This window comes from Trichechus manatus, unplaced genomic scaffold, assembly GCF_000243295.1.
Source record: "Trichechus manatus latirostris isolate Lorelei unplaced genomic scaffold, TriManLat1.0 scaffold00127, whole genome shotgun sequence".
NCBI lineage: Eukaryota > Metazoa > Chordata > Mammalia > Sirenia > Trichechidae > Trichechus > Trichechus manatus.
Window position 1 is genome coordinate 4,293,101 of NW_004444063.1, and position 15,673 is coordinate 4,308,773.

The window sequence follows — 15,673 nt, forward strand, 5'->3', positions numbered from 1 at the left end:
TTTTTTTGTGAGTTAGAATTTTGTTCTACATCCTTCTCCAGCTCTGTCCAGAACCCTCTGTTGTGATCCCAGTCAGAGCAGTCGGTGGTAGTAGCTGGGCACCATCTAGCTATACTGGACTCAGTCTGGTGGAGGCTGTGGTAGCTGTGGTCCATTAGTCCTTTGGACTAATCTTTTCCTTGTATCCTGTTCTCTTCCTTCTCCCTTGCTCTCAAAGGGATGAGACCAGTGGAGTATCTTGGATGGCTGCTCACAGGCTTTTAAGACCCCAGGTGCTACTCACTGAGGTAGAATGTAGAATGTTGTCTTTATAAACTGTGTTATGCCAGTAGAGCTAGATGTTCCCCGAGACCATGGTCCCCAGAGCCCTCTGCCCAGCAATTCAGTCCCTCATGGAGTTTGGATGTGTCTATGGAGCTTCCATGACCTTTTCTTATACAAGTTATGCTGGTTTCCCCAGTATTGTGTACTGCCTTTCTTCTTTTTTTATGTGTGCATCTGTTGCTGTAAATTGACCTCTGAGCACTGTCTTTGCTGTGTACAAAAGGATTTGGTATGATGTGTTTTCAATCTCATTTGATTCTAGGAATTTTTTGATTCCATCTTTGAGTTCTTCTGTTACCCAGTGGTTTTTAAGCAGGTTGTTATACAGTTTCTATGTATTCTATTTTTCTTTCCTTGCTCTTCCTGTTGTTAATTTTTACTTTGATGACATTGTGATCAGAGAAAATACTTTGTATTATCTTAGTGTTTTGGATTTTGTTGAGGGTTGCTTTGTGGCCTAAGATGTGGTCTATTCTGTAAAATGTTCCATGTGTATCAGAAAAGAATGTATACTTTGCACCTGATGGGTAGTGTTCTATACCTGTCTATAAGGTCAAGTTGGTTGATTGTGATCTTTAGATCTTCTGTATGTTTGTTGAGTTTCATCCTAGATGTCCTGTCTTTTACAGAGAGTGGTATATTGAAGTCTCCTACTATTGTTGTGGAAGTGTCAATTTCTCTTTTCAGTGCTGTAGAGCTTGTTGTATGTATTTTGGAGCCCTGTCATTGGGTGCATCGATATTTATTATAGTTATGCCTTCATGGTGTATTGTACCTTTAATCATTATATAATGCCCTTCTCTATCTTTTATGGTGGATTTTGTTTTAATGTCCATTTTATTCGAGATTAGTATTGCCACTCCTAGTCTTTTTTGGTAGCTGTTTGCTTGATATATTTTTTTCCATCCTTTGATTTTTAATAAACTTATGTATTTGTTTCTAAGATGTATCTCTTGTAGACATCATGTTGATGGGCCCTGTTTTTTTTTTTTTTAAATCCGTTTTGTCACACTTTCTGTCTCTTTATGGATGCATTTGGGCCATTTATGTTCAGTGTAATTATTGATAGGTATGAGTGTATCGCTGTCATTTTGCAGTGCTTTTTTTTGTGGTGCTGACATTTTCTTTGTTCCTCTTACTCTCCTGTGCTGAATTCCTTTTGTTTGTGTGTGTGTGTGTGTGTTTTGTTACTTTCATTTTTGTGTTTACTGAGACTGTGTTTTTCTTCTTTATTTTGATGAGTAGGTTTGTTAACTTTCTTTGTGGTTACCTTGCAATTTACCCTTATCTTCCTAAGTTTGAACCAGTCTTTTATTGCTTGGTATCGCCTTGACTTCCACTCCATTTGAAAGTTCTTTACTTACACTATTTATTCCCTCTTTTTCTGTTCTGATATTGTTGTTATGTATAGATTAACCTCTCCAGTTACCTGTTGTAAATCTTTTAGTTTTGTTTTATGCTTGAGAGATCATTACCTAGGTTGGTATCTGGCTGATGCGGTCTTGGGTTCTAGATTCAGGCTGTTGTCTAATGTTGTCGGTTCTCTAACTGAAGGACTCCCTTTAATAATTCTTGTAAATTTAGTTTGGTTTTTACATATTCCCTTAATTTCTGTTTATCTGGAAATGTCCTAATTTCACCATCATATTTGAGTGAGAATTTTGCAGGATATATAATTCTTGGTTGGCAAGTTTTTTTCTTTCAAGGTTTTATATATGTCATCCCATTCCCTTCTTGCCTGCATGGTTTCTGTCAAGTAATCAGAGCTTAGTCTTATTGTTTCCCCTCTGTATGTGACTTTTCATTTTTCTCAAGCTGCTCTCAGGATTCTTTCTTTGTCTTTGGTTTTAGTGAGTGTGATTACGATATGCCACAGTGATTTTCTTTTGGGGTCTATCCTATATGGGGTTTGTTACGCTTCCTGGATGGTCAGTTTTTCGTCTTTCATGATATTAGAGAAATTTTCTGTCAGCAGTTCTTCAGTGATCCTCTCTGTGTTTTCTGTTTTCTCTCCCTCTCCTGGAACTCTGATCACTTATAGATTTTTGCTTTTGATTTTATCCCACATCGTTTTCAGGGTTTCTTCGCTCTTTTCTCTGATTTTTCATCAAACAAAGTGATATCCAAGGATTTGTCTTCAATTTTGCTGATCCTGTCTTCCATTATTTCATACCTGCTGCTCAGCCCTTCTATGACACTGCCCATTTCTGAAATCCTGTTGTTTATCCCTTGGATTTCTAATTACTGTTTTTGTATGATTTCTAGTTGTTTATTTATTTTGAAATTTTGTTCCTGTATTATTTTCCTGATTTCTTCCATGATTTTGTCTGTCTTTTCCATGATTTTGTCTATTTTTTCCTTATTTTTTGTCTGCTTTTCCTTTATCTCTTTGATAGCCCTGAATATTAGAGATGTGAATTCCCTTCCAGGTGGTTCCAGTGCCTTTTCTTCTACTGGAAATTCATTTGGTATTTTATTTTGGATGCCAACTGGAACCATCCAAGACACACTTTTTTAATATTACATAATTTTAATTATACCTATATGATGTTTATAGAAAAAGTAAATGTACAGCTAAACAAAAAGAAAAAGTTAAGATTTTCCACTCACAATTGAGAAACAATTACTATTAAAATTTTGATATACATACTTACTTCTAATCTTTTCCCAACAAAATATATTCATAGAAATTTATAATTTTAAAAAGGATTTGTACTTTACATAGTGCTTTTAACCTTGGCAGTATATTGTAAACATACTACCATGTCAATAAATATGGAACTACATTATAATTTCAGTGGTCACATAGTATTTCAGTGTATGAATGTACCATAGGTTAACTGTTCTTGCATTTTTGGACATTTAAGTTGTTTACCAGTTTTTCCCTGGTGGCGCAGTGGTTAAGAGCTTGGCTCCTAACCAAACGGTTAACAGTTCAAGTCCACCAGTTGCTCCTCGGAAACCCTCTAGGACAGTTTTACTCTGTCCTATAGGGTTACTATGAGTCAAAATCGAGTCAACGGTAATGGGTTTTATTAATTGGAAAAGATGCTACAGTGAGCATCTCTTACATATGTCTTTATGTACTTGTTTTGTTACTTCCTTAGCATAAATTCCTAGAAGTGGGATTAGTGGATCAAAGGTTTTATACTTGTTGGAGTTTTTAAATATATTTTGCTATTTTTTCTCCAGAAAGATTTCACTGATTTATATCCAAAGCTATTTGAGAGTACTGATTTTCCCATTGTCATTTCAACATTGGGTATCATAAATTTTTAAATCTTTACCAATATAATGAACTAGAAATGGTATTTTTTTTTTTAATTGCACTTAGATGATTACAGGGGAGTTTGAACATTTTGTTAATATTCATTGGCTATTTGTATTTCTTTTTAAAAGAATCCTTAACATATTTGTCAATTGGAATATTTATCCTTTTTCATATTGATTTGTAAGATAATAAGCATATTAATCCTTTGTTATGTATTTTACAAATACGTTTTTCCAGCTTGAATAATCCAATGATTTGGAATTCCACATTTATCATGGACAAAGTGCTTATAATGCTAGATCTAGTAATGTTCCGTTGATTTCTCTCTGTTTTTGTGGTGTTAGTACCATTTGGATTGATTTTTGTAACTTTAAAATACATTTTAATATCTGGTGTAGGGCATGTTTTTTTCTTAGATTTTAATTTTCTAGACATTGTTATTGAAGTGTAATTTATGTACAGTAAACTACACAAATTTAAAATGTACAATTTGGTGAGTTTTAATAGATGTATATACCCATGAAACCACCACTGCAATCAATTTGCCTAACATTTCCATCACTTCCAAAATTTCCTTGTGTCACTTTGCAATCTACTTCTTCCTCTGTTCCTGTCTCCAGACAATCACTGATTTGCTTTCTGTCACTATAGATTAGTTTGCATTTTCTAGACTATTATATAAGTGTAATTACATAGTATGCTCTTTTATGTCTGGCTTCTTTCACATGGTATAGTGATTTAGAGATGCATTCATGTTTTTGTGTGTTATCACTAGTTTGTTCCTTATTCCATTGTATGGAAATACCACAATTAGCTTATCTGTTCCCTTGTTGATAGCCATTTGAGTTATTTACAGTTTGTAGATATTACTAATAAAGTTGCTATGAACATTTGTGTACAAGTTTTTATGTGGACATACAAGTCTCTGTGTGGATGGGAGGCTAGAGTATAGTAAGCATCAATATAAGTTACCTGTTATACTTTGCCTTCTTTAAGAGGAAAAATGAAAATTATAAAGCAGAAGGCTTTTGTTCAAATTTTATCTTCACTATTTTGATTAAAGAAGTTTGTTCTGTTATAATTATAGTTATTTAAGTATACATAGGTCTATTATGTGCAATTATTATCCAAAACCCTTACTTTCATTGTCTGTTTTTGCTTTTTATTTTGGTTGTTCTCTATTCAGTTGAAATGCTCCTAAGGTAGGAAACAGAAAAGAACTATTCCAAAATCTTCCAAGAAGATTTTGGGGCTTGAATATTTGTGAAATTGTATTATGCCATAGGAGCACCAAATTAGGAGTCAGAAAACATGGATAAAATTCTAGTATGCCACATCACTAAACATGCTTCCACATCTATATAAAATAGAAAAGATTATCCGTGAACTTTCTACCTCGAGGGCTGATAAGAGGATCCAAAATTTTTGCTAGTTGTAGCAGAAACAGGCTGACCTCTGTTTTGACTACAATCATAGGACATTTAACCTGTAATAATGCTTTCCAATTGCAAATTTCTTAGGGAAATAAGAGGTCAGAATTTACTGTCAGAAATGCCTGAGGTTTAATGCCATCTTTTTGAGAATGCTTTTAACTCTAGGCAACTAATTACTTCTTCATTTGTCAGGTAAGTTTAATTTTTACAGTACTTGAGCCCTGATGAGAGCTCACTTAACATTAGACTCTTTTTCCTTTTTTAGGCTTGTTTGCAAATTGATCCTGCTGAGAGGATGTCTTCTACTGATCTTTTACATCATGAGTATTTTACTAGAGATGGATTTATTGAAAAGTAAGGATTTTGAGTTCATATGGACTTTTTAGCATTTGTATTAGAAAATTTTACTAGCATGAGAATTGCTACATAGGTTAATGCTACCCATTGCCATTGAGTCAATGCTACACAACAGAAAAATTCATTTTATAATAAACTGAGTTATTGTATCAGATATTGACTAGGCATATGGTATACCTACAGGTGTCATGTATAAAGATTATAATAATAAAAATAATTGCATCTAACATTTATTACACAGTTACTATGTCCTAGGCAATGTGCTAAACTTTTTACATTTATTTTCAATGGTCATCATAAACCAGATATGAGAACATAAACAATCAGTACTATTTTGGCTTTATTCCCATTTGGACTGCTATCTCAGAATAGTCTGATTTTCCTCTTCCTATAGATTGTCTAAGGAGCCCTGGTGGTACAGTGGTTAGAGTGCTTGGCTGCTAAACAAAAGGTGTCGAACCCACCAACTGCTCCTCAGGAGAAAGATGTGGCAGTCTGCTTGCATAAAGATTTACAGCCTTGGAAACCCTATGGGGCTGTTCTCCTCTGTCCTACAAGGTCGCTATAGGGTTGCTATGAGTCCAAATTGACTCAGTGGCAGTGGGTTTTTTTTTTTTTTTTTTTTTTTGGTTTATAGATTCTCTGATCTAGAGACTATCACTAGTACTGACTTCCCAAATGATTTTTTTTCTCTATTCTCTGATGTAGTGCCTGTTATCTTATCCTCCCCACCAAACTGGAAGTTCCCTGAAGACAGGGACAATGCCTCTTACAGCCCTTCTGTGTGTCGCACTGCCTATGACATACTCAGCATATAGTATACACTGATAATCTAGATTCAGTAATCAGTCATGTTTCTAAAAAAACCATTTCCTATTTGAACTTTGAAAGAAACAGGAAGTTTTTAATTAATTGCAAAGTCATTCATTTGGCCTTCAGACATGTGGTTAGAAAGATGGACATCAATTTAAAATGTGACGGCGTTAAGGTCAGGTGTGGAAAAGTCCAGGAGCTATCACTGGAGACAGATTAAAATAAGAAAAAAGACAAAGAAAAGAGAAGTCTGTAGAGTAACTAGAACCTGAGTTATTTTATTCTAAAACAAAAAATGAGAAGATATATTGAAAGTGCCATTGATGAAAAGTGCCAGTTATTAAACAAAAAAGTTGCTTTGTATCAATTCTACATAGACTAAATTGACTTCTCTTGGGTATTTAGATATTGGAATTTGATTACTATGGGGCAAAAGTATCTTGAGTTCCAATTATAAGACCCTCAGAAAATATTTGGAGAAAGATCTTTTCCGCTGGTAAGAGGCCTCTTCTTGTTGTGGACCTCCTGCAGTGCAAGAGGACTTTGACAGAAATGTTTTATTTTTCTCATTCAGCCAGCTAATCATACTGGTTCTTTCCCTGTACAATACTGGCAAGAGTCACCTTTTAAATAGTGAACCATGTGAATGTATTTTTCTATTCAAAAACAAGTAAAAAAAACCAAACTAAAACCAAAACAAAAAACCTCCCTTCAATATTGATGTATTGTGTTACCTTTTGTATGAAAATATTTCTCTAGAGTAAGATTTCAGAGACTTAATAGTTCGTCTTTGAAGTCTTGTTACTTTAAAGAAGCGCAAAAAGGACAAAGTGATCTGAGTCTTGAGAAGGATGGCATATTTATTAAAATGAAAAGTGATAACTTTTATTGAGTAAAGTTCACATTACAAAAGGAATCTAATTCGTGTAAGTCTATTTTGTAAAAGTTTTTATAATAAATTCCCACACTAAAATTTTTGAAAGATCTATCTTTACCAGGAAGCAATTTGGATTAGGTAAATATTGTGACATCTGTTGGCATATATTATATGGTGATTTATTTATGCTGTAACTAAAATGTAAATTAATTGATTAAATGGTTCATTACAGATAAATTATATAAATAAAGGGGTTATTTGTTGATAATTTTTATTTTATCAGATTCATACCAGAACTGAGAGCTAAATTATTACAAGAAGCAAAAGTCAATTCATTCATAAAGCCAAAAGAGAATTCTAAAGAAAATGAACTTATGAAAGATGAAAGAAAAACAATTTATAGCAATACACTGCTAAATAGTTCAGTTTTGGGAAAGGTAAGAATTTTGGTTTTCTTTTTAGTCACTATAACTGTATTTATAAGTAGCACTTCAGTAACAAAAATAACTGTTTTCATCACTCAGATTTTGGATGTGTCTATTCTAGGAAGCAGAAAAAGAGAAAAAGCCCAAGGAGATCAAAGTCAGAATTATTAAAGTCAAAGGAGGAAAAGGAGATAACGCAGAACCAAAAAAGATAGACTATGAAAGCAGACATTGTCAACAGGATACAATTGAAAATGCTCATGCTATGTCTCAAGATGTGAAACCTGTAATCATTGAACCACCAAACCCTGTCAACCCCAGCATTAGCTCTAATGGCATAAAAGAAGATCCACATGCTGGAGGCTGTATGACGATGCCACCCATCAATCTAACTAGCAATAATTTCATGGCTGCAAATCCCAATTCAAATCTCACCCACTCCAATCCAAGGTGAGCTGTAACAGGGAGAAGAGGCAGTATGAAATGGACCTAAGTAATACAAAGTTCCTGTATAGTGGTATTTCAGAGAATCAAGTTCATAAACTGAACTTGAATGTATATTGAAAGTATAATTGTAAAAAGGACCATTTATTGGATGGTTCTTATGAGTGCTATAGAAGAAACCGACTTTTCTTGCCTATATACACGTTTAATTTTATTAATGCTTATTGGAAAAGCCTCTTTTTTTTTTTTTTTTTTTTAAGATCCTTATTAAAGTTTCTTACCTTTTGAAGAGGAAAAAGGTGGTATGACCTAAGTTCTGTTATTGATGTGCCTTGGTATAACAAAATAAGCTTTACTTCTGTATCATAGACAATTCGTTAAATGGAGAAAGGATAGTTGAAAATAGTCTTTCACAGTCAAATAACCTTTCAAGGTCAAATATTTTGGGGAAACAAACAGCATATTGGTCAAGTTTTAAATTTAGCTGCTGGTACAGATTGAGAGACTGGTACCATGAATCTGGTTAATCAAGGGCACTGTGATGAACAGTGAGGGTCTGTCGAGGAAGGCTTCAGGACCAGTTCTAAATTTAGGGAGACTACTGTAAATCTGTCCCTGGGCGGTCCAAAGGATAAGGCGCTTGGCTCCTAACCAAAAGGTTGGTGGTTTGAGTCTACCCAGAGGTGCCTCAGAAGAAAGACCTGGCTGTCTACCTTTAAAAAATCAGCCACTGAAAGCCCCACAGAGCACGGTTCTACTCTGACACACTTGGGGTCACCATGAGTCTTAACTTGATGGTAACTGTTTTGTTGTTTGTTTGTTTACTGTGAATCTGCTTTGGTGATTCAGTGGTAGAATTCTCACCTTCCATTTGGAATACCTGGGTTCAGTTCCCATGCATCTCATGTGCAGCCACCACCTGTCTTTCAGTTGAGGCTTATGTATTGCTATGATGCTGAACAGCTCGCAATATAGCTTCCAGACTAAGACAGACTAGGAAGAAAGGCCTGGTAATTTGCTTCTGGAAATCAGACATTGAAAACCTTATGGGTCATAATTGTCCAACCTGCAACCAATCATGGGGCTGGTGCAGGACCAGGCAACTTTTTGTTCAGTTGTGCACGGGGCTGCTCAATGCAGATAACAACATCTAGGCGATGGATGTAGACTTTAGTTCATTAGTTCAAGCAGATCCCAGCAGACTGGTTTGGGCTATTTGTTGTGAAGCTTAGTGGTCTGCAGAGGGGGCAAGTGGACATGTCTGTGTCAGTCCAAAGTTACAGCAGGCTACAGACAGCAGAAAGTCCAGTTGTTCTTGAGGTGACCCCAAAACCATGGTTTCAGTAATGGTAGTTGTAAGCCAGCCTTGGACAGCAAGCTGAGAAATTCAGAAACCTATAGAGGGGACCAAGTAGGCCAACAGACCCCAAAACATGGTTGTCACCACTGATGTTAGCCATGAGTTAACTGCTGTCTGTCCTCTTATCACCCCTCTGGTCAGAGCAATTGGTGCTTAAGGACTAACAGTTGAATTTTGGTACTCAGTATTCAAACAGTAGACTTCCATGATATAACTTGTTCATGATGGAAGCTGAAACAAAGGCGCTTCCGAGGAATTCTAATACCTTCTCATTTGTTTTAAAATAATAGGTTAACTGAAAAAGCAAAAAAGAGGAGAACTTCTTCACAGTCTATTGGGCACATTATGTCTAATAGCAGGCAAGAAGATACAGGTCCCACTCAAGTAAGGCAAGAAGCTAGTCATTAAAACATAGCCTCTTTCAATGTTATCCCCCACCCCCTTTTCCTTTTCTCTATTTTTGCATCTCCAACCCTTTAAAAAAATCTGCATTTATTTTCCTTTTTTTTTTTCTGAGATGAAACTAGGTCTTTATTTCCTTAGTGCTTCCACAATTTTATTTAATTTTCTATACACAAGGATATAGTGCTTGTGTATTTAATATAAGACATGGATAGAATAAGATTTCCACCTTTAAAAGTGGTTTTTTAACTTCCTCAGAATATTTTTACTATCTTACTTTTTACATTAAAAGCAATTGCTCAATAGGCACAGCTTACCCATTTCTCACTAGGAAAAAAAAGATCAGTCTAGTTCATCCCCCATTTTTTTTTATATAGGAAATTGTTTATTCAAAATTGAAATGATTAGTACAGTGTAATTTATAATAATAAAATACTGAAGACAATTTATAGCAGATGACTGGTTAAGTATATTAGGGTACATCCATTCCATGGGATACTACACATTACATTGTGGAAGAGTGTTTATTGACCTAAGAAAGTTTACAGTCTATTGCCAAATGAGCAAAAACAGGGTAATACAACAGATTATCCAGAATACTGAGTTCACAAGTAATTTTTTTCCCTTAGGTTTTCCCAGTGTCCTTCATTAAGCACATCATTTTGTAATTAGAAAAATAAGTTATAAATAAAACTACCTGAAGCAATTTGTCCAAAGTCAAAGTGCAGTAGATAGTATTAAAAAGTAACAGTTTAGATTGTGGTTCTCATGATCAAGACTATTATTCTCAGAACATTAAATATGCTAAAAAGTTTGGTTTATGAAGCTTCTTGGAGTTGGATCTATTTACATACATGTTTAATGGTATTCTACTTCTTAATTGTTAAAATAACCTTGCAAGATAGGCATTTTTGTGCCTGTCTTATACTAGCCAAACGGCTAGAAATTCTAGACTTATTATTCTATAATACAACATATATATAACAATAGAGATAGCTACACCTATTACTTCAAACTAAGTCTTGTTTATTTGTTTGTTTAGAGCCAAACGGACAAGGGTGTATTCAATGAGCGAGCAGGTCAAAGTGACCAAATGGCAAATGGGAACAAAAGGAAGCTGAGTTTTCCCAGATCTGACAGGAAAGAATTCCATTTCCCAGAATTGCCTTTCACAGTACAGTCAAAGGAGATGAAAGGAATGGAAGGTACAGATTTGTTGCATGGCTTTACAGATCTCCAGATGGCATCATTACAAGAACTTTTTTGTACTATAACTTATATTTTATAGTGTGATTTAGGTCAAAACGAGTAAATTGCTGGGACAGATACTTTCTGTAAATTGCTGATGAGATAGTTCCCCAACCCCAATACTTAAATAAGGGATAAGATTTAAAAGAGATACTTTTAAAGAGTGATTAAGAAAGCTTTAAATGGTAAACTTTTCATTAGCTCAGTGTTGTTGAGATATAACAGTATTTGAGGAAGTGGCTTTGGTTCAGTATGTCACCTGGAACTTCCTGTTTCTCCATGCTTATTTGTCCAGATAGTGGCAGGAACGTTATATGTGCTTCAGGCATCCAAGGATTTAGTAGATTAAGATTTATAACATGTATTGAGTTCTTAAAATGAAACTCTTGTTTTTGCATTCAGTAACTGTTCTGATGTTTCTTTGAAGAACAGTGACACCTTGTGAAAAGTGAATGTAATAGCAAGAATATAGTACTTTACACAGATCAAGAGGAATAATCTGTTATCCACTTAACAGTTATACTCAGAATAAAAAAAATTTAAATGTCTTCTGTTTAATACCTGATAGATTATGTGTAAACATTTCACCATTAATACTCAGGATTTGTTCAGTTTCTTTGTAATAAATTGAGAAACTGACTTTCTTGGACTTCAGAATTTCTATTTGAAACTATTGGAAAGTAAAATTTCAAGATAGGAATAACAAGTTGCCATTGTTCTATATATTTTTGCAAAAGTGAAACAGATGAAAGTGCAGAAGAGGGAGCCAAAGAAAACAGATTCATCTAAAATACCAACTTTACTTAATGTGGATCAAAATCAAGGAAAACAAGAGGTAAAACTTTTTTTTGTTGTCGTTTATTGCCTTTACTAAGGAATACAGTTCAGAGCCCTTGACTCTGTGTATGAATTTAGCTACTATTACTGAAAAGTTATATAAAAAATCAAAATTCTATAGTCTTCGAACTCTAGAAATATATCCATTTAAAAAAAAAAACCAAACCCATTGCTGTTGAATCGATTCCGACTCATAGTGATCCTATAGATCAGAGTAGAACTGCCCCATAGAGTTCCCAAGGGGTGCCTAGTGGATCCGAACTGCTGACCTTTTGGTTAGCAGACATAGCTCTTAACCACTGCACCACCAGGGTTTCTGTAGAAATATACCTGTAGTTTCCTAGAATTACCAGTTACTAAGTTTCTAAAATTTTTTTGCATAATGAATACCAGCCCTTATTTGAATGTTGCGTGACTAGAATGAACAATACCCAGGGGAAATATTATCTGTGTTATGTGTATTGCCAAGCATTGGAACGTTAAACATGTCAGAGGAAGTGAATAATGGTATAAACATATAATTAAGCTGGTCATGAGCACGAATGTATGTGTCTTTAACCTCTTACTTCCTTCTCTTTTTCTTTTCAATACATTCCCCATCTCTGCTATCCACCTACTATCCTATTTTTACAGATTTGCTCTCAGCTATTTATCAGGTAATCTTGCTGAAATGTCCCCATCCCCACCCACCAGAGTGATTCTTGAATTCTATATGGAAACCTTGAAGCCCTCAATATCCAAATGAATATTCTCTAAAGGTACTCTTTTAAAGGAAGAGGATTGTACTGAGCACCTACTGAGTTAAATCATGTACATAGCCCCCATTCTGCATACTTGTGAGGTCATTTCTGTATGTGATTTATCAACTTTATTATCTCAGTTTCTTTTTTAAAAAAATTGACTATATATTTTATTCAGGATAAAATTAGCACATACATAAAGGAAATTTGAAGATATTAGAAAAACAGTTACAAACTTTTATCTGAAAACTATGTAGGGAGGCATTTTACCTAAGGCTATTCAGTTTCTACAATGTTCAGATAAAAGGGTTATCAGACACTGTTAAGATGTATTCCCACTGTGACATTTAGGGCTATGACTTAGTCTCAGCATGAAACTTACTAACTTCATAATCCATTTTGTGGAAAAATTATATTGTAGAACAAGAAAGCCATTCGTGGTCATCTTCTAGTTCATTATAAAAAGTAATAAGGTTGTTTTAGGCAGCTTCTGTCCAGAGGTGAGATGGGAAGGCAGAGAGGGTTAGGAGCTGGTTGAATGGACATGGGGAATCAGGGGTGGAAAGGAGGAGTGTGCCGTCACAGTATGCGGAGAGCAAGTAGAGTCACGTAACAGTGTATGTATAAATTTTTGTATGGGAAAAAATAAAAAAAAAGTAATAAGGTTGTTTTAAACTTTTGAACTTAGGTGAGTTATTCATGTCACTGCATGTTGTGTAGCACACCATGTGCCCACTTTTGTATGACTGGGTGAGTGAAGGCTCCTGAGTTAGGGCAGAGTGGTAGTGTGCTGCATGTGTTTATCCCTCTGTCCTATGAGAGCCGCAGGCAACTCAAATTACCTTCCAACGCAGGAAAAAAGGAAATCATACAACAGTTCTGTCATTTTTAGAGTAATAAATAGTATGGGAAAACCTCTTTTTGCTCATATGATCTAGAACTTCAGACAAGATGACCTTTTTAAAAGAGTGACCTTGAAACAAGTTGTAGTTACTAGAAATAACTAGAAGTTATCAATACTGGTTGTAGTTTATTTGTACTTCCCATTCAAATGCAGTTCCTGACAAGTGACTAAAATTTATAAGACTAGACCGGACACTTTTAATAAGTTAATGTCAGAATTAAGAAATTTCCTAAACTTTGAGTCTGTAGTTTGTTATTTTAGAGCACGAGAGAATATGAAGTATTTTTTTTTAAAACATAAGATAGGGAATATAGCAACTTATTTATTCTATTCTTGGCTTTGCCATTGACTTGTTTTTTGAATTAACCAGATCCAGGCACTTTCCAGTCATACATTAAACCCTTTCAGGCAACTTAAATGTATATTAAAACAGTGCACACATGCATTGAATAGGCTCCATGACCAAGAGAAACCCTAAATTATTGTCAATGACTGATTTAGGCATGAAAGAAAAGAGCCCATACTAATGGCCACCTTCGGTTCTGTTTGATGATAATAATAAAGAGGAATAGTTTGCTGAACAGTCTCCATGTAGCCTATGAAATAACCCCCAGGTGCAAAGTACGAGTACTTATCTGTGGCTGTATTTCCTTAGCCAGAGAGACTCACCATTTCCTCAATTAAGGTCATGTTTCTATTTACTTTTTAGAATACAGGAAATACACAAACTGAAAGGGAGAAGAACCTTCCAGATGTAGAGTAGAAAATGCAGCAGCTGAAAATTCAGGGAATCCCAGAATCACTGTATGGTTCAAAAAAAAAAATCCTTTTTACTGATGTTACATACACAAAAATGCTGTCTAGGGAATTCTGCAGATATATCATAAATCCTTATAGTCGTGTATATTCACATACATTTATTTTTTAAAATTTTTAACCTTTAAATTATTCATGTTTTCTTAATTTGAACATTAATTTATAAAAACTGCCTGACTGGTGCATCCTAATAAAACTTCAGCTTACCCTAAGTCATGTAATTTTATTTTATGAGCTGTTCACTCAATCATGTTTGATTAGTACTCATTCTTAGCTTTGGTTCAGAACTTTATTATTAGACAAAGAAAAGTTTCCAAATGTGTAATGAAGTGAGACCCCAGACTCTGGGAGCACCAAACGTTGCTGAGCAAACAAGTACACTTGATAAGCATGAAATGTGAATCTGGTTCCACACGTGAACATCCTGGACCAGCATTTAAACATATCATGAAAGCTTTTTATGGGATGGGAAATGAGCAAAACATTGAGGCAAATCTTTTGACTTGAACTTAAACTAAATGTTTACCATTTAGTTGTTTACATATAATTTAACACTAATACAATCAAGGTTTTAACAGCATATGTTTTTGTCCTTATCACTGGTTCTTACTAGCTTGATTTCTAATTTTAGGGTGGAAATGGCCATTGCGAGGGGAAGAATTTGAAGAGGAACAGATTTTTTTTCTGCTAGTGTCTTTTCCTTTAAATAATCTTAAAAAATATAAATCGGCAACTCTTCCCCTTTTATTTTACGTGGAATAGAAATGTAACGTGAGCTGTTAAGACAGCCATCCGTCTGCATTAGCATCATCCAAATTTTTGTTTTGTTAGCAAAAATTCAGTTTTCTTTTTTTTTTTATTTTTCCATCTAAGAACTCTGTTGATGTGATGTTTGATTTGGAATTATAAAATGATCGCCTCTCTGCCTGCTTCTTTATTTGCCGTAATGGTAACGTATTCTGTCATATGACACACACTGTACTTACACTGATTTCTGCCCTCTAATAGACACATAAATGTCCCTGGATGGCACAAACTGTTTGCTCTAGGCTACTAACTGACAGGCTGGCGATTTGAATCCCCCTAGTGGCACCACAGAAGAAAGTCCTGGCAGTCTGCTTCCGAAAGATTAGAGCCAAGAAAACCCTGGGGAGCACAGTTCTACTATAAAGCACATGGGGTCATCATGAGTCAGAATTGACTTGATGGCAATGGGTTTGGTTTTTTTTTTAGTTAAGGGACATATAACCACAAGAGTGAGTTCTCTCCTAGGAAGCATAGCCTTCCTGAAGCGAGTCCTTAATGAAATATCTGACCCATTGTTTTAAAAGCTATTCACTACCATTACATGGTTAAAAATATATTCTGTTGGTCGGCGATAAAAGCGTTTACAATAAGTATAAAATATCTGAAATTGATACA

At 34.8% G+C, this 15,673-nt stretch overlaps 1 protein-coding gene across 2 annotated transcripts in view; it reads left to right on the top strand.

Moving 5' to 3' along the window:
* Positions 1 to 15,179, top strand: part of CDKL3 (cyclin dependent kinase like 3) — a 48,843-nt gene extending 33,664 nt beyond the window's left edge. The window contains exons 6-13 of one of the 2 annotated variants that reach the window (XM_012557931.1): positions 5,294 to 5,382; positions 7,359 to 7,512; positions 7,622 to 7,950; positions 9,595 to 9,688; positions 10,749 to 10,911; positions 11,692 to 11,789; positions 14,145 to 14,239; positions 14,883 to 15,179. In XM_012557931.1, the coding sequence (XP_012413385.1) occupies positions 5,294 to 5,382; positions 7,359 to 7,512; positions 7,622 to 7,950; positions 9,595 to 9,688; positions 10,749 to 10,911; positions 11,692 to 11,789; positions 14,145 to 14,198 (981 nt within the window). In that variant the 3' untranslated portion in view covers positions 14,199 to 14,239; positions 14,883 to 15,179. Of the gene's footprint in view, positions 1 to 5,293; positions 5,383 to 7,358; positions 7,513 to 7,621; positions 7,951 to 9,594; positions 9,689 to 10,748; positions 10,912 to 11,691; positions 11,790 to 12,424; positions 12,448 to 14,144; positions 14,240 to 14,882 lie in introns of both variants that reach the window. The other variant, XM_023738987.1, reaches the window with a different exon arrangement.
* The last annotated feature ends 494 nt before the right edge of the window (positions 15,180 to 15,673 follow it).